This window comes from Botryllus schlosseri, chromosome 5 (genome assembly GCF_051294905.1).
Source record: "Botryllus schlosseri isolate E-star chromosome 5, Bs_hap1, whole genome shotgun sequence".
NCBI lineage: Eukaryota > Metazoa > Chordata > Ascidiacea > Stolidobranchia > Styelidae > Botryllus > Botryllus schlosseri.
In genome coordinates, this window is record NC_137240.1 from 1,051,882 (window position 1) to 1,073,062 (window position 21,181).

Below are 21,181 nucleotides of genomic sequence, written 5' to 3' on the forward strand. Positions count from 1 at the left end.
TACTCGTACACTGTGGAAGCCTTGAAACCTCGATTGATCGTATCTCATCATACGAAACGTATCTAGTACAAAGCTACGTAGGTTAGTGGAAAGGACAGTCTGTGAAAACAACTCACAGCATTATCACAAAGTGCAATGGAATAGGCATGGTGTAAATTAAAGCTACCAAATTATATATAATACGATGTAACAGATGGCATTATATTCTTCGTGGTCGCATAAGAACTCTCCACTTTTTCCATATTGTTGTGACGTCGTAATGGGTGATAGCCTGAGCCTAAGACTCTATTCAGAAAAGTGGTGACTGGTGAGGTGACAGTCGTCCACTCGCTCAGCGCCATCGTCTGCAATCAGCGTTACCAGTATCAGGTTCAGTTCAGTGTATTAGTAATCTCATCACTTCAAAACACCAAAAGCTTTCGATACAATGAAAAAATGTACGAAGGAGTCGAAACGACTTGGAGTATAGGTTTTTAATCGGTCACCCACCTTAGCTTAGCCTTACAACATTGAAATAAGAGGCATGCACTGCACAGTGCACATTGCACACTGAATGAAAGTAACAGAAGATAACATTCAAAGAACAAGTGATGAAAATAAAGTCGCATGTCTCGGTAGGCGGCATAAATATGTCACCCCATGTCGTCTGGCAATTCTAGAGCACAGAGTACTAAACTTCAAAATACATTTGAATAAAGTATTCATATCTATAAAATAAAGTTTTGACTGTTCGCAATATAGATGACGGTAACCCCTGATTAAGTGTCTGCTCGAAAAGCTTTGGGAATAAATATGATTATACTATTCGAAAAGAATAGTATTCATTCCCGTGATTCTCAACTATGGGCTGCCTATTCAACTGCTGAGGGGTGCCGCGAGAATATGAGGCAAGGAAAATATAAGGCTGTCGTTAACATAAAACAAAAATGAATGACATTCAAGTTCTACTGTAAGTAGGATTTGGGTGCTCGAAGTGCACTCTTAGCGAAAAAGAGTGTGCATTTCCTCCCGTATCGATAGAAAACAGAACCTATCTGAGAATTCAGAAACCCCGTTGTCGCAGTGTCGATTCAATGTTTCACCTGACTTGTTATCGATTGAACAGCATTTCCTTATTTGTGTGTTTTAATTTAGACCCAATTTTAGCCAATCGCCATTATCAATCACTGTTTTTACTCCGTTGTATACATTCAACCGCTGGCTTAGTTCTTTTGGAAGAGACTCTTTGGGGCACAGAACTCCAGTATACAATTGATTGGTATATTGGTATTGAAGTATATAAGAATATTTTCGGTTGACACTCGTCAAGGATAATCGCCAGCAACTATAGTAGAGAATTGAAAAGAATATTCTACACCTATTCTCTAAGTTCATGACAATAACCCCTGGCGGGTTGATTTCAATATGAATATATTATTCAACGGTATCCTACTTTGTGGAAGTGACGGTTCTGATTGACCCATTGTAGCATTGTTATAAATCCTACCTGCCAGCGTTCCTTCGAACTCCATTCGTGATTATTCTAATTTGTGGAGCATCATCTGGATTAGAATTTTGTGTTTGATTTATACCGCGGCATAATTATGTGATAGGTTCGGTTTCGTGTACCACCGTTTGGATGTGATAGACACTCTTTTCGCTAAGCCTTCAAAGAAATACGAAAACAAACGTTCAATCAAACGTAGTAGTTCTACAGCTTCGACACTTGGAAACTGAGTTACCTCGTTTACTAGCTAACATTCTGCGGTCGGCGAATTTGTTTCAACTTGTTACCAATATATTCGACGCCCTATATATTCTGAATCACAAAGGGACTTATTTCGTTCAATGATCAAATCAAGAGAACACCCGGAAAATGCAAACGACTGTTAAATCGATAGGTAGTTTTTCTACAGTTTTATATCTATTTCTCTGCGGCGAATGCATATCGTGTTTATTTAACCGCATTTCTGGATTATGCAAAATGCTGAAAACTGTGTTGCAACTCGTTATTCTGACTCGGTGGCTGTCAGCAGGTCAGTTCGATTTCACTTTTACGCGTAGACTCCTACCAATTATCAGCTCGACGATAATATCGATTCAATATCACACTTAGAAAGAAATATTGGCATCGGCCAATTGAGATTAAAAATATCGGCGATTTTCGTGACGTCACAACATGTTAATAGTGAGTCAGAAACCTCGAATCTGCGACTGCTATATTTGAAATACTGATCTATTTCTTATAGCTTACAGAGGTCGTAAATGTAGTTATCATTGGCACTCAAGTAGAAGTAGTAGTAACGTCTTTTATTTTTTCTCAAGCACAAGTAGAACTAGCTTTTCCAAGTCAGTACACAGTAAGTGTCTTAAGCCTATATTTGACTAAAAACTGAAAACTGGTAAGTAGAAGTACTCTAAAACCGTAGACCTACTAGTTTCCAGATTCTACTCGAGCACTCCGAAAAAGTAGAAGTGCTTCGTTACTTTGAGTATACGTACTAGCCTACTTGGACAACTAGATAATTATAGCTATCTAATTAGACTGAATTGGAGGAAAATTTCGGTAGTCTATTTTTAATCTAATTTGTGAAATGTTTCTATGCTTTAATATCAATTCTAAATTTCTGGTTTCCCGAAAATTCTACAGGAGAACTACACAGTGCAAAACGAGCCAAAATTTCTGTGTATACATTTGCCATGCTCGTGCTTATGAGGATGAACTCTGATATGAATGGAACTGAACTTGATGAAATTTCCGAAATTTCGCTAACTCAATTATCCTAATTCTAGACTAATTTGGAAAATGCTGTGTAGCAATAATTCTAATTCTAATCCAATTGGTAAAAGCTGAAAATCTTCTACTTTGTCCAACTCTGGTTCCAAGTAAGTAAAAATGTAATAACAAACGGAAGTAATTTAAAAAACCTTCACTTGACAGGCTGCAGTAGTTTATAAGCAAAGCTAGTAAAATAAATGCTCTGAAGTTATGGAAATGCGCATTAAGCAAGATGCCATATTTTTAAAAATCGGCGGAATATGTTGCAAATTATCGGCTTTGTCGGTGTCGGCTCAAAATACGATATCGGTAGGCTGATCGAATTCCTTGTTTGGAAAGTGAAAACGTGGAACATGTCGTAACATCCAGGAAATAATCGCCGATAGATCGGTTTCCGCGCGTTTTCGATAATCGTTTCCGCGCCGTCACAATACTTGTTGTTGTCCGCAATTTATGACGTCGATACAGTTATTTTAGTCCCAAAAGATGCGCCGCGCGCGCAACGTTCCGAAACGCGGCTTAAAACTACGAAGAACCCAACGTGACTACTAGAAATACGCAGAAATGTAGAAATGCAAAAAAGTTCCATCTGCATACAAACTATGGAAAAGTCCCTCAATATTTGTTTTTCTTTAAGATTGTCCACACAAAAACGTCACAACTGAAAACCAGCCGATTGAACCGTTACCTAGGCCCACCATATATGCTCTTTTATAGCAGAATTTGTCCTGTTTACTCAAGAAAAGTGAATGTTCCTCATAGGACGATCAAATGTCCTTCTTTTTAGCATTTCGAGTCAGATGCTTATAGCCTACTTTCATCAAAGACTCTTAGGCTAGATGTTACATTTATTTACAAAATAAATAGTGGATTTCCAACAAATTGCCGTATAGCTTGATTGTTATTACAAACATTGTTCGACGTTCTGTGCCTTTTTAGATGTGAAGATCTGTTGCCAGTTCGAGCTTAACAGACTTGTTGGTTGGATCAGTTTAAAACATTTTGACAATTTCAATTATATTTCGCGTAGACAATTTAACGAACTCGTTAATATGATCGTTCCTTGTTGGAACAATTCAAGAGAGCTTCAAACTATTCATGGGCTGGATCTAAAAAATAAATTTCATTTGTTGTTTTTCTGTCTTTTTTAAAAAAACTTTTGATTAGCTTTAATTTGTAACTTCACCTGCAACTACCAAAGAAATGTAATATATCATCAAACTAAGACGTAACAATTCCACTTATGTTTTACTTTCCGGCAAAAACATGGGTGCTAAAATATGGTAGGCCTATAACGTTGCCTATAAAACCGATAGCTGCGGCACTTTCACCGTTAACCCTTACATATTCGGCCGATATTCGAAAGATAAGGCAACTTGCATAAGGCGCATTTCCAAAAACGTGGAGCATTTGGACAGCTTCACAGCCATTGTCAAGTCGGGCAGTCGCAGATAATAGTTCTGAATCCCTATTACGATATTTGCCGATTCCGATATTTCTTCCAATGTGTGGTATCGGCTCCATATTATCGTCAAACCGATACTTTCAGTCTGACTCTATAGTCAAAATGATGTTATTTCAGAATGCGCATCAGACATCGTCATACTGAGTCATACTCCAGTAGTGTTTGAATCTCGGGTGACTTCACTGGTGTGCATAGACATGTCAGGCAGTCGCCCGAAAGATTCTTTCTCGATAAGAAGACAGTTTCGTTGGATCGACAGCACGACAGCTGAGGTGAGAAATTAAATTGTCTTTGGATTCCAGGAAAGTTTATTGCTCTATACGAGGGACCCCCGACCTAGGGAGCCATATCAGACTTTTTAATGAAATAATTATTATCTATAATTTTGCTCCACTATAACAACAGCATCGAAGAAAATCACTCGGCTCGACTCGAGTCCATTCATGGTGTTTGTCGACTACATTGGTCAGTTACACCAGGCCGATTTTATATTTTTAACCCACTTCTAGGCTTTTTTTAAGACACCGCGCATGCGGATCACATGGCGTAGATGGGCCTAGATATACCTCCAACCACTTAGATAAAAATTCTGCAGACGTCCTCGGTCGGACTTGAACCAGCAACCCATTGATGTTGCAGTCGTGGATTATACCACTACGCTATCTCGCCACGCGAGTCCGTTTTAGTATTGAATCGACCCCAAAATGCCTTCCCGCGGATCCCGAAGGGGTCCGTGAACCCCCGGTTCATAACACTTCCCTATGGCCTGGACTCGGACTTGACTCGGGGGTGAATTGAAAATGACTCGACTTGACTCGAGTCAAAAAACTCCAAAAGTCCAAATTGACTTGTGACTCGGAATCATTTGACTTGGTTACAATCATATATATTGTGTGCTGTATTATTATCATTTTATCATTTAAATACCGATGAGTGTCTAACGTAGTTTTTTTTTTTAAATTGAAATAACGTTTCCCAATTTATTCAGAAGATTAAAGGGAGAAGAGGGCATCGATTTTTCTAAAATTTTCAAAGAGGGCCACCCCTACTTTATACACTTGTATTTTCTCTGCTCCGAGTAATCATAAAAGGTTTCTTGCTGACCGAAACGTTCATTAGTAGTAATATGTTTGGGCGATCGACGCCCATTCTCGATTTATAAAGAACAAACAAACATTATCAAGATAATAAACAGTGTAAGAATTAGCTCATTCTCAATTTTGCAGCAATACTTTTATGACCTTGTGTGCGGCAATAAAAAAAGGGGGAATAATTAGCGATAGAGAGAAAACGAACAAAGAATCTGGATTGACCTTTGTACTCAGACATGAGACTGGAGTACTTCTACTTGTACTTTTCCACTCGCCTCCTGATTATAATACATTGTAATTTTACTGTATTTTTCCACGATTCACAGCTGACTTCGGTCGTACACGACGGTGATCATAGTTGCCTGCCCTGACCTGTTGTTCCGTGGTCCAATTTAGTGGCTTGGGAACAATAACCCGTAAAACTGGTTGACTTGTTGTTCCGCGGTTGATTCATTTTCGTGTACGGTGGGTCATAGGAATAATTGCCGGTCGTGACGTCAGTATAGTTTTCTTCTGATCCATGAGATCCTGGTGCGTGTTTTAGGTGTCTATACGTTCGGCTGTGCATAGTGACGCATGTAGTCTGTTCCATACTGTCGTACTTGCTCTTGCTTTGTTGTCGACTTAAATAGTAAGGAGAAATGTTCTGGTTATAAATATGTGTGTCATTTTGAGTCATATCGAGAACCAGAATGTCGTGTATTAGAAATAGGTATTAGGCGCCCCCGACATAGATTAACTTGAATAAAGTACCATTTAGAATATAATAAGTAATTAAAGAAATAGCTCATTCTCAATTTGACTCGCATCAACGTGTTAATTTCCGATATTGTAGTAATTGGTGCAAGCAAAAACTGCTGTTCCACACCTTTACCGCTTTCTAGCGTCTTAGGACAGACAGTCCCAACCAAACAATGTGATGGGTTCTTTTTACTGCTTCACGGTTGGTCAAGCGTAATCATCCCGGTGTCTGCAAATGATATTCAATTTACCACGGGATATTAATTTTGTATGCTGTACATGATATACAACTTGAATCGATCTGTTGGCGAACTAATGCTTTCCCCGTCTGTAACATACACATATCGATCACGAGCTCACCACGCACTTTTCGTTCGAGGGCGACTCATTTCGCTGCAGACAATCAGTTGTGTTCGCGTGTATCGTAACATATCCTCAAGACTTGTTATGCCAACACCTCCACGCATATTTACAATATCATACTAAGGAACTATTGCTTCGACAGCCACGCACTATCGCTCGAAGTCGACAAATTTCGCTACAGACAGTCAGTTGTGTTCACGTATGTGTCGTAAATATATCCTCAACACATGCTATGCCAATACCTCCAAGCATATTTGCATCATACTTAGGGTTCTGGTCAGGCTGATTTAAATCATCACGTGTCGACAATCGATCGAAGCCCGTCAACTGGTATTTTGAAAGCTACCGGTATGGTGTATTATTGTGTATGGATTGGTGCGGTATTAGAATTGTGGTTACGGCTCGTTGGCGGTGCGAGGATCAGGTTTATAGTATACTATAACTACTTAGCTCGGATACGACGCGCTGCTATCGTTGCTTTGTCCAAGACCTAATTCACGATAATCAATCTCGCTGTCGAAAATGACATGCGGCCGCGTAGACTGCATAGCGCCATTTTGTTTTGTGATCCATCCTGCTGTGCCGAGGATCGAAACATATCCTCAACACATGCCAACACCTCCAAGCATATTTGCAGCATCATACTACGGATATATTGACTCGGCAGAGTGTTACCGCCAGAGAATTGCTGTGTCACGTCTTCGGGCCTTGCATTTTCCGCTCGGTAACTGCGAGTACGATGTTATTTCAATTGTCCACGAAACGAATCGGGGTAGCTCGTTTCATTCGAAATCGGAATCCACTGCGACTATAGGATTGCAAAATCAAAGTCCAAAAAATCCGACTGGCACGTAAAGTACTGGTTTCTCCATATATTAGGCTGGGTAAAATGTAACATAAATCCAACTCTCAAAGACACTGCTGTAAGGGGAGTGTCGTTGTACATTAATTTGCGTACAGCGAAACTTTGTATGCGGTGGTGCAATAATGAGGATGAATTGTGCCAGATCACGTGAGGCAATCTAACCTTCTTTCGGTGAGGTGTAAAGATGAGCGGGGAGATTTCGAAATCTGACTCCACCCCGACTCGGGTTGCTAAATCAAAGTCCAAAAAATCCGGCTGGCTCGTAAAGTCCTGTTATTTCCACATGTTGTGAGGGTAAAATACAGCATAAATCCGACTCTCAAGGCCATTTGGCCGCATCCAGACTGGCTTCGCTGAAAACTGATGAAATCTGCGCCGGGTCCGGAGATGTTTCGTGACCTCCTCCGTCCAGACAAGATTGTTCTGCTGTAATATAGGTGTCGTTGTATAATAATTTACGCCCAAGAAGACTTGGTATCGACCCTTTGGCGGAATTCTGTTTGGTTCGTCTGTACAGGTGTTATTAGTGCGATCAGATTTGGCGCCTCAAGGAGTATATTGGTAAAAATCACACAACGATGACAATAACTTTACCGGTCAACATACGGTCAACGATGCGGTGTGATGTACGTAAATCAGCTGTGATCAATCGAGCGTGACACAATCGCTGTCAGTCATCAATCTGCGACTTGACAAAACTCGCGTTTTTTGGGTTGACAGCAACGCGATATATTTGATGTCCCCGTCGACCCTCCTAATAGGGTTACCATGCGGCCTCATTTAGGGGAGCATATGTCCTCCATTTCCCAGATATGTCACCCAATTCACCTAAATGTACTCTCTTTCTGTCAGTTTGTCCTCCTTGTTAGCTCAACATTTCCAAAAAAAAACACCACAAGTAACGCAAAATGTGGGCCTAGATTACGAAAAGTCGGGTACGTAGCCAAATCGGAAAAATGACCCTATGATGGTATTGTGCAGGCTATTACGTGGATACGTGGGCGTGTGTAAACATGTGAATAGTAAAAGCGCCCCAAACTACCGTGAAAAAAGATCGAGCGCACTCGACCATGACGGGGCCACCTTAGTACAGCCAAATGATCCCGTGTCGTACCGGGAATAGCCGAGGTGGTGGTACATCATTCTCACAAAATGTACTTTGGAACGCGTGTGAAATCGACATTGTCCGCTACTCGACTGACGCAAGTCGCCACTGCAGTCCCTCTCTGTGTATACACAATGTGCTGAGCACTGCAGATCCAGACGAGACTACGCATTCTGGCGAGGTTATCGAGATAGCTGGAGCGATTTACAACACATGCTACATTTACTTCAAACGGAATGACAAAATATGGTTTTGGAGTACTCAAGTAGTTTTAAGGGAATGTCAGTATCGTGATATCGCTTTCTATCCTAATTATAAAAGAGTAGGTCCCCATAAAACTGTCGAGCTCAAGCACGTTGGTAACTGTGATAGTAGACAAAACTGACTCGAGTACCTCAGAAATTGTGACTGTATTTCGTTGCTGACCACGCGCCTGCTTATTCACACCGACTGACTCTCCTAGTAAGCAACTGCGCCCCCGTCATCTTCTTATTGCTCAAATAATTTTACAATTCACGAAATCCAATCTCATTTGTCGATAGTTTTATCAGAACAAAAGTCACAGTTACACAAGTCTCGTAAATAGGTGTCGATACACTACAATCGTTTTATCGCCACTATTCAACTCATAGCCCGATCACACGACTGACGTTTCCGCAGATCAATTTTTGACGTTTGATCAACTCTTGCCTGGTTATGGGGTTTCTAATCACAGGGCGATTGAGATTAGGGTGTGTCTTTTCGATACGTTGCGCAAACTCGATACCTTTCGTTCGGAGTACGTATTCACACTGCGGAAACCATTTTGCATGTTCTGTCCAAACCTCGTCTTCACGGTCCCAACGAAGCCCGCCGTCACAGTAAAAGCATTTGGTTCTGTCCGAATCAACGTAGTAAAACCCCGCTTTTGCTAACTGTTCAACACTAGCTTTAATTTTATTCGGTTCCCAGCCCTTGTCGAACGTTGCGATTCTTTTTGACAACGACGACATGAGAGGGTTCACGGGTTTAAGACAAGGAAATAGTTGCTCAAGACATCGCCTTTCGTCCTCGGAGGGTTCCTCTGGTTCTTGCAGATGTAAAGTGAGACGTCGTATTTTGTCGTCAAGCAACTTATCCAAATTGTCTCGTTCGTACTCGGTTAACGCCACATTCCCCGAATCGTCGCCACGTGCGAAACAACAATCCGAGCGATACGTCAAGTGTATTTCAGATATATCGTCTGTAGGCCTCCAATTGCGTAGAACGCCGGAGCAGTTGAAGCACTGCGTTCTGTCCAGGTCACCGAGGTAGAATAAACCTTGTTTTGCCAACTCGCCGACCGCCCGTGGTATGGGATAGCTGGGCCATTTCTCAAAGGTTTCGCGACGCTCCGACTCCTTTCGCAAGTCGAGATTCCTAACCCGATACTCGTGCTCTTGATCAACGATATTCGCAAAGTTGATGTTGGCGTTTCCAGCGGCTTTACACTGTCTCAGTAAACTTTTGAAATTCGATTTCACAATAGGTATGTTCAACGCGTCTCGTACACAATTCGCGTCATGACGCCGTGCACTCGACCCGGTCCATCTTTCGAGGTACGCACTGCACCCAAAGCATTTGATTTTGTCTTCAAATCCTAGCCAGTAGTATCCCTCAGACGCTAAATCGGTGCGTGTTGCGTATGATACTTTAGAGAATTTGGCGAACGTGGCGAGTCTGTATAATTCAGTGCGGTGTGAACCGGAAGCGATATACACTCGTTTCTGTCCGGGCGGATCAGAGTATCTCTCCATTGACGTTATGCCAAGCTCTTTCATAAACATGGAGTACTAAGACAGAGCTTTTTGTGTCTAAACGTGTCCCATAGGTCAACCGAGTCGGCTCACACATATATTCCTAGTTTATCCTTGAGAGCTGTATAGATTACCGGTAGCTGTACTTTTATGGCTGATTGACAACCGTTAGCTGTCGCTATTGCACCATTTACATATGTTTTTACCAGGAGCGGGCAACTTCTGCAATCCGCGGGGTGTGTATAGCAGAGTACCTTTGCGGTGCGTATTGCTGAATCGATGCATTTTTCGACCACCGATCAACATATACAAGGAATAAATCGTATTCAATCAATGTATTTTAGCAACAGCAATGTCACTACAAAGTCATATCTCGCCGATAATAACGAGGACAATGTGGATTTGAGAACCGTATTTTTATACAGGCACCGCCATGTCTGCTTCTCCCTAATCAATTAACACACGGTGCAATACTTAAATAAGATTTCATAGTGGTCTATAAGCCTGATACCCTAAATTGACAGAGATATCAATTCATTACAGTTGTTTTCTAACGACGCTACAGACAAGTATCAGTAAACACAAAACGAATTGTCACACTGTTGCGTCAATTCACCGACGACTCAGTATGAGACACGCTCGACCAACGAATATGCATGGGACAACCGAAACAGGTGACCTTGCGTGGTGGGTATTTTCGATAACACCGATACGGCAACTTTATTCTCTCTACTGGCAATGTGATGGAGAGCGGCTTAATTCATCAGACAAAGGCTGGAAGCAACAACTAGCAAAGACAAATCTAATGGCCACACCGACATTCACAGGTATTCGATAGACCCGATCATACCGAGGTCATCCCACTTCTGTAATGGCACGGGTACGAAGCATTTTGAACGGTGTTGCTCGGTCGTGGTTTTTGGCCTTCCAAGACCTCTGTTAGCATCAGTCTATCTCACTGTTGGAGTGCCAATGTCAAACGTCGTAATTGCGATCACTCGCTCATGTGTAGAATATAGAAATTGACGCCTGTACTATTTGCACGACCTCATGGCTTTGGTAAACTTACTAAAGCGGAAAGTCACTGCCAAGTTGAACATTGATTGATCGTTCTCTTGTTAGCGTCGATATTCGCTCGTACGTGCTTTCATGTCTTTGAATTTTTGTTATCGTCGAGTGTGGTCATAAATAGACAGGGGGACAAATTTGATGCGTTCAACACAATACGCGTTTACCACATCTCATTCCGGACCGTAACCGATCGTTGACCGAGCCTACGATAAACGTCGCTTTTTACTCATAGGTAAGCAGATGATCTGTGAAAACACAGGCGCTAACGTGTCATTTCGTTATTCCTTCAACGTCACATGACCGCCTATGAAGGCTTTTTGGGTGCCCACCAATACAGTGTTGAAACGTGATCCATAGTAGTTTACACCTGGTGTGGAGCAGCGGAGCGGGTGCAGAAAGTAAATTAGACAACACAAACCAGTTGACTACATCGATGAATATACGAGGGCTCATCAATTTTGTCAAGTGACTTTTGAATGGATGTTATTTTTGCCAAATAAACCCCCACTCTGTTTGTAGTTTGAAATAGTAACGTAATTAGTGGTTTTTCCGTTGGGTTAAACGCACTTTTGAACACGAAGTATATTGGCAAAATCGAGTGTGACACAAACGGTGTCAGTCGTCAATCTCCTGTTTGACTAAACTCACATATTCGAGTGGGTTGACAGCAATGCGATACATTTGATGTTCACATCGATCCCTATATTTATAGGGTTGTCCTCCTCCTTTTCCCAAATATGTACAACCTTCGCCAAAATGTGTTCCTTTTTTGTAAATTTGTCCTCATTTTCAACTTAAAATAACAAAAAAACCCACGAATAACGCGAAATGTAGGTCTGGTCGATTTCGGTGAGTGACCTTTCATTTAGCTAACTCGCACAACACAAGTAATTGACAGGTATTTCGGTAGTCGAGTCAGATGAAATGACATTGTTTTATAGTCAATCTAATGAAATTAGCGGTATAGATATAAAAATACGTCCTCCCCAATCGTAACTTGCAACCTGTGAAAAACGTGTACCGCAAACTATCCCCAACACCCCCAACAAAACATAGTTGCGAAAAAATATCATACTATGGACGTATTGACTCGGCGGAGTGCTACCGTGAGAGAAATGCTGTTTGACCCCATCGACCTAGCCTTGGATTTACCGTTCGAAAAATTCCACCAGTGGAAGTTGTGATCGAGTGTCGCAATCAACGTCAGCCACGCTCCATCAATCTGTTGCTTTGACAAAACTTGTACGTATACACCAGAGATGAGCATTGATTAGGATTTAGAAAAAAAAGTATTTGTGCAATTTTGCTGAATTAGGATTGCATTAGGTTTTGAGATTGATTTACTATGTCGTACGGGCAATTACTACCGAGCCCCGTCGTGACGATATCGGATTAATCAGTCGTCGAACGACAAGTTAGGGCTAACCGTTTATACTCCTAGTTTATTCTTGAAAGCTCTATAGATTACTGGTTAGCTGTATTGTTGTGGGCGACTGAAAACAGTTAGTTGTCGCTATTGTACGATTTACACTTTGTGTTATACATTTTTTGTTACCACCACGAACTAGGAGATCAATCACGACGACGGGCAACTACTCCCAATTGGCGGAATACTGTTCGATTCATTTGTATATTCAGCTTTAGCACCACAAGAAGTATATTAGAAGTTTATGATGCACCAAAAGATAAACAATGTATGCCAACAAAATAGTGTCTTCGTTTTAACATGTCTTTGACGTGCCGCCGAAACACTATAAAATAAAATAATAGTAAGACTCCATACTTGTGTCACAATATACAACCCCACCTGTTTTTAGGAATTCCATGTGACTCGACAGGTCTTGTAGCTGAGACGGGCGAGGAGGATGCCAGCAGATTCTTGCGTCTATGAATAAACGTGCCTTAGCAACGACAGAGAGCTAAGAGCATATTTACACACCCCCAATCTCCTCCAAAATGTTTCTGAGTCTTCTCACGTCCATGTTCAAAGCCTCTATCTTCAAGACCTCAGCCAAAAGCTCCATCCGGTCTGCCCCGCATTCGTGTCGTATGATCAGACCAAACAGAACCCCAATCTCAAACTTGTCTTTCTGCTCGCACGGAGGTAAATGATCGTACCCAGACATGTACTCCCGCAGTGGGAAGAATTCTGCATGATCGATGTATTGATCCATCTGAGAATTGCAACAATTATGATTTCAATTTATGATGAATCATAACAGTTTCAACTCACCGCGATTCCTTCTATACGCTGATAAAATCTGAAAAGAAAAAACTCATTGTATTATACAATCATGAAACACAATACGCTTTTCCCCACCTGCTGTAAGTTATTGGCCTGCGGAGTTAATGCTATCGTCTGTAAACAACGCGAGAAAACGAGCACTATTGTGAAAGGTTCAAGATGCATAGAATAATTCGAGTCAACATGAGAGCATAATGCGAAAACAGGTTTAAAAAAAGCACAGAATACGGAAAGTGCACATTTGAAAAAATCATAGTTCCAAGGGTCTCGTATGAATACCGTCTGATTCGACTATTCGCTTACAGTAGAAGTGAGACAGGGCCGATCGAAATTGCTCATAGGTAAAAATGGAGGCATTTTTCCGTACAAAACCCGAATTAATATCCCCATGCGGTTTTTTCTCAAACAAAACTTTCCGGTAGATGTCAGCAGTCAGTTTGTTTACTTTTGAGAGCCCTTTGCATGAGTACTTATCCTCGTTGCAATAATAAGTCTTTGCGGACAGACCAACAAAAATATTCGATTGTGCCTCAATTTTGAAAAGACCACTGGTCCGTTGATCATATCGATTACGAGCTTTACAACAGGCACGTTTATCATTGAACAAGAGAGGATTGGCCAAAAATTCGCTACGATGCTCGTCACAGGCGATTGCTGGAAAATATTTGTGAAAATTTTCAAGAAATTCTGCTTGTTTTTCGGGTCGTACAACTTTTAGCAGGCTGTCAGAGGAGATAGCGCCGTACCAGGAATCAGTGTCCGAATATAATAGTTCAATGGACCGTGGCAGGAGGTAGGTGGACATATACGAGTGGAACCGTAATAAGGACAATTTCGCATAACCATACACAAAGTACCCAATGTGGTTAGGTTGGTTCCAAACATGTTTTCTCAATTTCATGGACACCTCAAAAATATCTGGTGACAACTCAATCATTGATTTAAATCTGGAGTCATTTACCAAGACCATAGCTTTTTGACGGTTAACAATCTTGACATCAGAATATTTTGTACAATTCGAGATAGTTTTACCTATACAGGAATTTCCAATGTCCTTATAGAACTGCCCTAGTGGCTTCTGGGACGGGTCATCGTCAGCCCGTCTTCTAGCCTCGGTTATCGTGTCTACAAGAGAATTGAAACATTCAATGGGTTCAAACTCGATAGCTTGAAATACCTTAGTAACGATTAACCCATTCTCGAGGTACCACTTCAATAGTGGTGTTATTAACAATGTTTTTGTGGCCTGCAGAGTAGCAATCAAGAATTTCCGTGGCCGTTTCAAAAAACCATGTTGTTCAGCAAATGCTTTCATGTATGGACCTATATCATCACGACTTACGTAAGCATGTTTGAACAGGGGACAGAACTCACTAAAATGCTCCTTGAGATGACTAGGCACATGAATATCGACCTCAACGGCCCCAAAAAATTGATCTTTTGACACCAACTCTAAGAGTTTCGAACTTGAAAGGACCCGACATTTCACCATTTTACTGGATTCGAGAGTTTGAATAAAGGCAGCTATATCACTTCGTTGGCGCATAATGACCCATTGACATTCTGTGATGTACTCCAATTTATACCCCACTTTTTGAATATACTGGATTTTACGCTGCGTCGCGGCCCAGCGGGCTTGGCGATCCGGGCTGGCTCCCAACTCGCAGCCGTGACCATGGTGAAAACATCCAAACAGCTCAAGTGCAACAGGTCCTTGTGGAGTCCTATAATACCCATCAATACAAATCTGGAGCAGGCCGATACGATGCTCAGGACCATTGAATTGATGTTGGATTTTGACCCCCCGACAGTGCGCAATGTAGCTTAGCCATTGGTGAGCCATTTTTCCATAGAGCGGTGCCGTTTTTGTCCTGGAGAATAGAGTAAAATCTTCATTAGGTGACCACAGACAAGGATAGCCCCCCGGTAATCGTGAACGGAGAGTATCCAAATAGAGACAGTTCGAATCCAGACCTAGCACCTGTTCTACAGGTAGAGCGCTATCGCCATAGATTTGGGGTTTGATTTTTGTGACTTTAGCCTCTGCATATCGCAATGAAACAACAGAAAGCCCGCCACGTAGATTTTCCCGTATCAAGGTGTGTATATGGCTATACTTTTGATTCAACAAGGTGAATACAGGTGGTATGCTATTAAACACCAACCTTGAGGCCAGAGAGGGCAAAGATATACCATGTTTAGCCATATCAATTGAGTAACGAGCAAAGAGTTGCTTGTGCTTTGTGAGGGCCTCCAGTAACGGCCCGACATCTAAACTAACATAGAAAGATAGATAGTCACGAAAAGTAGTCATTTTATGTTCCGCCCACTTTGATTGACACCAAAGATATTGTTCATCAGTTATATTAGACCGCTTCAGTTTGTTATAAAAATGTATGTGGTCTGGGAGAGATTTTTCATCCAATACTGATAAATCAGTGAAATAGTTATATGGAAAAAAAGCCTTCGTTGAAGCGCAGTTATGACAACGTGTGTACGCGTCATAACTTGTACCGGCGCCAAGATACAAGGTCACATCCAAAAATCGAAATCGACTAGTCGACAAGGACATATACGATGTGCCCCTCTTAATAATACTGATAGGGTCTGATAAGTACTCCACCAGATAGGGGATAATCAAAGGTATATCATAACGAGACCCATTGAAAGAGAATACAGGTAATTGACTCAAATAATTCAAAAAACGATGTTTCAATAAGGTCGCCGGGCTCATACGTTTGACATCCGGCTCAGCGGTATGCATTTCTTCAGCAATACAATCTAATCGTTCCAACACGTCATAAAATTGTTGACATAATACCTCAAAACACTCACTTTGGATCAATTCAAACCGTGACATCATTCTAGCAACCAGCGCTCCAGGGTCGCCATCACTAATCAGTACTTCTGGAGTCTCGTACCCTGGGTAATTACATGCGAAGGCCACCGCGGCCGGAATATGACAGTCCACATAGTGCACATTAGCAGTATCGTTTGGAGTCGAGCCTTTTTGTAATATACTCTCATAGTCAAAAACCAAGTTATACGGGTAGAAACGAGATGGTTTGGGCACGATTATCCCCAACTCGTCCAACGCTTCAAATATAGTAGGCTCAGGCTTGAACATACCTCCACGGTAGTGATTAGGAATGTCTTTAAAACAATTATGACGATCGAGGAAGTATTTTGAACTGAACAGACGATGACAGGTCTCACAGCTATAATTCTTGCAATATAAGCTCGAATTTTTAATATAACAAAAATGTCTCCCTCCCTCTAAATGAGCGTGAATTTTCAACCCCTCCCGAGCACCGTGTCGTAGTATATAACCGACTCCTTCTTTCAATGTATAGACACAGATGGATACTTTAAGACATGACTCAACTTTATCTAGATCGTTAATACATACACCCGAATCAGGGTCCCCATATAAAGCGGAATATTGTGCCACCAAAGAGAGTGTTTTAGACTGCAAGTCACCACTATAATGATTACCATCACAAAGCATAACAGCGACACAGCGGAATATACAATAATGATCGTCATATGGTACACCATGTCGATTTTTCATTAAATCCAAAACACTATGTGAATTCACAATAGACTTTGGTATTTCGATTGTACTACACCCAATTAATCTGAAGTCAGATTTGTACACGTAAAAGGTCACGTTTGTGACTACTAAGACAGCAAATTTAGTATCGTCTCTTTGAAAGCGAGCACTCTCGAAGCCAGCGGCCAGGTCTATATTGTCTACAAATTGGTCAAAGTCACTACGATTGGCAATCATTTTAGGTGTATCCAACATAACACCTGCGTTCTCGGACGCATGATAGTATCTCAATTCGTTTGTCTCAACATTATCTAGTATGTGGGCAAAAGCGTAATTGATTCGAAAACCATACTGTTGTGAGACGAAGATGTCCTGTAGATCGTTGATGACGTCACTTGGGTTGCGGCCGAGTACACGGAAATTGTGTAGGCTGCGTATACTGTGCGGTGCGAGTGTAGAGCTGCGAATGGAGTGCCAGTTTTCTTCCACGATCTCGATCAGATTTTCAGGTATACCCAAGCTGCTTGGTTGTGCAAAATCAGACACAATTCTTACATGGTTTCGTCGCCTAGACATTCTGGAAACAAAAAAAACACAGATTCAATAACAGGTAGCACAAAACACACATAATTACATATGATATTACAACATAAGCATGTGATTAAAACATGATAGCACATCAAAAACAGTTATACATTCGTATAAAATTTCATGGTGGCTCTGGCAGCTGACATCTCTTTGAGAAAAGCGACTTTCGCACGCATGATGCGTTCCAAGGGTAATTGCATACGCAAATCCTGACCGTTCGACTGAGATAGTATTTGCGAAATTTCTTGCTCTATCCGGTTATAATCTTGAGTGAATGTTTCATGAGAAGGAAAACTAGATCTTGAAAGTATATCATCCACTTCCCCCAGAATAGTGAACATCGCTTCCGATGGGGCGATTGAAATAGCCTCAACAATGGTCGCCTTGAGGTGCTCCATCATTCGTCTACTGTATTTACCAAACCTCTCACCCCCAGGTCTACGTCTGGATGGGAATGCGGGGGGTTGGGCTGGATTTTCTACATTTTCTGGAATATCATTTGCAGGGCTAATCGCATCGAGCAGGTCTACCGGATAACCACCATCCATCAATTCTGGTATCCCGTTATCAGCCATAGTCATGAGCAAAGATTTGTGATGGTAAGCTCAATTTACACTTACTTATAGACACTGTAGCCACATAACAAGCAGAAGAAGGTACGTAACACAGTTTAACAGTGCCAGCAAAACGCGGGAAGGAATTTTATGACCCTCCACTCGCCTTTTCCCCCAACCATTTGAATATACAAGCCTCTTTTTTCTCTCGTGCCATACTTGCATACCCAATTTACACTTACTTATAGACACTGTGAGCCACATGACAATTGGAAGAAGTAACTTAAAACAGTTAAATAGAGCCGGCAAAATTCGGCAAGAAATTTTATGACACTCTAATCGGCCTTTTTCCCCCAACCATTTGAATATAAATACAAGACTCTTTTTCTCTAGTAACATACTTACAGGCATAATTACACTATGGCATGTAAATACAACCCGTACGAAAATACTGCAACGAAGCGCAAGCTAGATATTGACTTGAAACGGGCTACCCCGTCTCATATCCCAAATTTTGACAATGCTACCAGTTTCTATGGCATGCAAGTCAGCTTCGATGGACGTGTACAATTGGCGTCGACCAGACGACATGGACCCAAGATGACTTATATGAAAGTCTTGATCACAGATGGTAAAAAATCTCTACCAGGGGTGATATTCAATGACAAATTACTGGACTGCATCGAAACTGCATACAGACAAGGTCATACTATGACATTCTGTAACATCAAGATCACTGCTGACGCAAGAACTGATGCCCCGTCATTAATCATTGGTCGCAATTCTACTGCTACGAAGAGCAAAGCACGCTTACCTTGCCCAGAGATGGTTGAATTCCGGTACGTGTCCGCAGAAGATATCCAAAAAGGCTTGTACGACGACAAGATTGTTAATTACAGAGGTCTCTGTATTGCCACAGATTCTGAATCCATTGGCACAACCTCGGAGAGACAGCTACATTCATATGCACTAGTGAATGGTGATGTTTCTATTGATCTGAAAAATTGGGGTATTATACCGTTATTCACTGCTGACAAATACTATGATGTCACCCATCTACGTGTACAAGTCCGATCAGGCAAACGTGAGCTGTTCTTACAAGACTATTCGCGCATTTGCAAAGAATGAACTGTTTCATGTATGAAATAAAAGAAACATGTGATTATCTTGTTGACACTATCAGAGATTAGGGTTGGCTATAGTTAACTTTCAAACCTATCAGAATACATCATCTTTCGATATCATACTACTAGCTATCGTCTCGACTCAGTAATCTCACACGAGCGGCGTGGAAAGAGGTTATCAGATTGTAAAACCGCGTGTTTGTGAGAGCACTATACGCAGTGATAATTAAAACAGAGCGAGACAGTATCGCAGTACATTAACAGGGGGAAAATCAGCGTGATACGTAATCAATACTCAACTCTCGCTTCCAGTATAGTGACCAAGCGACGACCGAGACCAATGTCCAACGTTTTCGAACAAAGAGAATAATTCCTCGACCCAGCGGGATGTATTACAGGACAAAGGCGCTGTGTACGAGGCGACATGGCTGTTTTCGAAAGCGAGATTGTCGCTCCTCGGCATAGCAGGATGGATCACAAAACAAAAGGCGCTATGCAGTCTACGCGCCCGATGTCATTTTCGAAAGCGATATTGAACATCGTAAATTAGGTCTTGGACAAAGCAGCGCGTCGTATAATACCCGAGCTAGGTAGTTATAGTATACTATAAACCGGATCCTGACACCGCCAACGACCCGTAACCACAATTCTAATACCGCGACAATCCATACACAATTATACACCATACCAAGAACTTTCAGGGTATCCGTCGACGGGCTTCGAGCGATTGTCGACACGTGATCCGTGCTCTGTGACCCGTAACAATAGAGGGCTTTATTTACATAGGTATTTTTTCATATTCTCGAGAACTCGAGTTGACACGTATATTTATAACTATAACTGATCATCTCCCCCTACCACAATCTCGGTCTATAAGCAGAGTACGATTCGCGTATGACACAGGCCGTGGGCGTCGCTTTGCACAACCGAGCGTATGGACACCTAAAACACGCACCAGGATATCTCTATCAGGAGAAAACTCTACGACAGACAACTACTACCAATCCCCATCACGCTATATATTATTATAATACAGATAGATACATATTATTTTATTGTAAATAAAGGAAAATCCACTTTATCAATTCATCCGCCCGGCGTTGACCATCTACCTAAAACACGAACCGGGATCTCCCCTACGGATCCGAAGGAACAAATACTATACTGACGTCATGCTTGACGGGGAAATATTCCCAAATCCTATCGTGTTTACACGCAATTGGATTAATCAACCCACCGCGGAACGACACGTCAAGACAGGTGAACTATACCGATTCGTCGGCGTGCACACCATTGAAATTAAAAGTCAATCCATTGTTATTCGAGGGAAAATATAAAAAATAATACACAAGTCTCGTGTCCAGAGGCGAGGTAGAATCAGGAGTGGAAAAGTACAAGTAGAAGTACTCCAGTCTGAGTACAAAGGTCAATCCAGATTCTTTGTTCGTTTTCTCTCTATCGTTAATTATTCCCCCTTTTTTTATTGCCGCACACAAGGTCATAAAAGTATTGCTGCAAAAATGAGAATGAGGTAAATCTTTCAGTATCTTTTATATTGATAATGTTTGTTTGTTCTTTATAAATCGCGAATGGGGGGATTCCGCACAAACCTATTACTACTTTCATTTGCAGCCCTCCACAACGCGATCAGTGTGGAACGAAACTGCCCTACTGCACGAGTGGTTCGGAAACGAGACGGACAATGCCATCGGCGGGTTCGGATGCGGAACCGGAGCCGGAGCAGTGTCGGTTTTCAAAATGAAATCAAGCGGTGAGCATCACTAAACAATTTAAATTTTAGTTGCATAATTGGAATGATCAGAGCGAAATGCGGGTCATTTATTTCTACTATGATTTTAATGCTAACCTAATTTCTGGTCTTC

General features: G+C 41.6%; 2 protein-coding genes across 4 annotated transcripts in view; one reads left to right on the forward strand and one right to left on the reverse strand.

The window, feature by feature from the left end:
• Positions 1-1,018: 1,018 nt before the first annotated feature.
• LOC145438547 (angiopoietin-1 receptor-like) overlaps positions 1,019-21,181 on the forward strand; it is a 47,017-nt gene continuing 26,854 nt past the window's right edge. For 2 of the 3 annotated variants that reach the window (XM_080315883.1, XM_080315882.1), the window contains exons 1-3: positions 1,019-2,015; positions 4,341-4,495; positions 20,931-21,069. In XM_080315883.1, the coding sequence (XP_080172009.1) occupies positions 1,856-2,015; positions 4,341-4,495; positions 20,931-21,069 (454 nt within the window). In that variant the 5' untranslated portion in view covers positions 1,019-1,855. The remainder of the gene's footprint in view (positions 2,016-4,340; positions 4,496-20,930; positions 21,070-21,181) is intronic. The other variant, XM_080315881.1, reaches the window with a different exon arrangement.
• LOC145439582 (uncharacterized) lies at positions 12,903-20,916 on the reverse strand. Its single transcript, XM_080317080.1, has 6 exons — positions 18,989-20,916; positions 17,385-17,609; positions 13,468-13,495; positions 13,174-13,408; positions 13,042-13,119; positions 12,903-12,985 (listed from the first exon to the last, which is right to left on the reverse strand). Exons 2-6 carry the CDS (start codon positions 17,606-17,608, stop codon positions 12,903-12,905), a joined length of 648 nt encoding a protein of 215 aa, XP_080173206.1. The 5' UTR covers position 17,609; positions 18,989-20,916.

Coding starts and splice junctions, on each gene's coding strand:
- LOC145439582 (XM_080317080.1), bottom strand. CDS start 17,608: ATGTCTAGGCGACGAAACCATGTAAGAATTGTGTCTGATTTTGCACAA. Junction 13,120..13,173: donor CATTTTGGAGGAGATTGGGG/GTGTGTAAATAT, acceptor GTTTATTCATAG/ACGCAAGAATCTGCTGGCAT. Junction 12,986..13,041: donor CATGGAATTCCTAAAAACAG/GTGGGGTTGTAT, acceptor TTTATTTTATAG/TGTTTCGGCGGCACGTCAAA.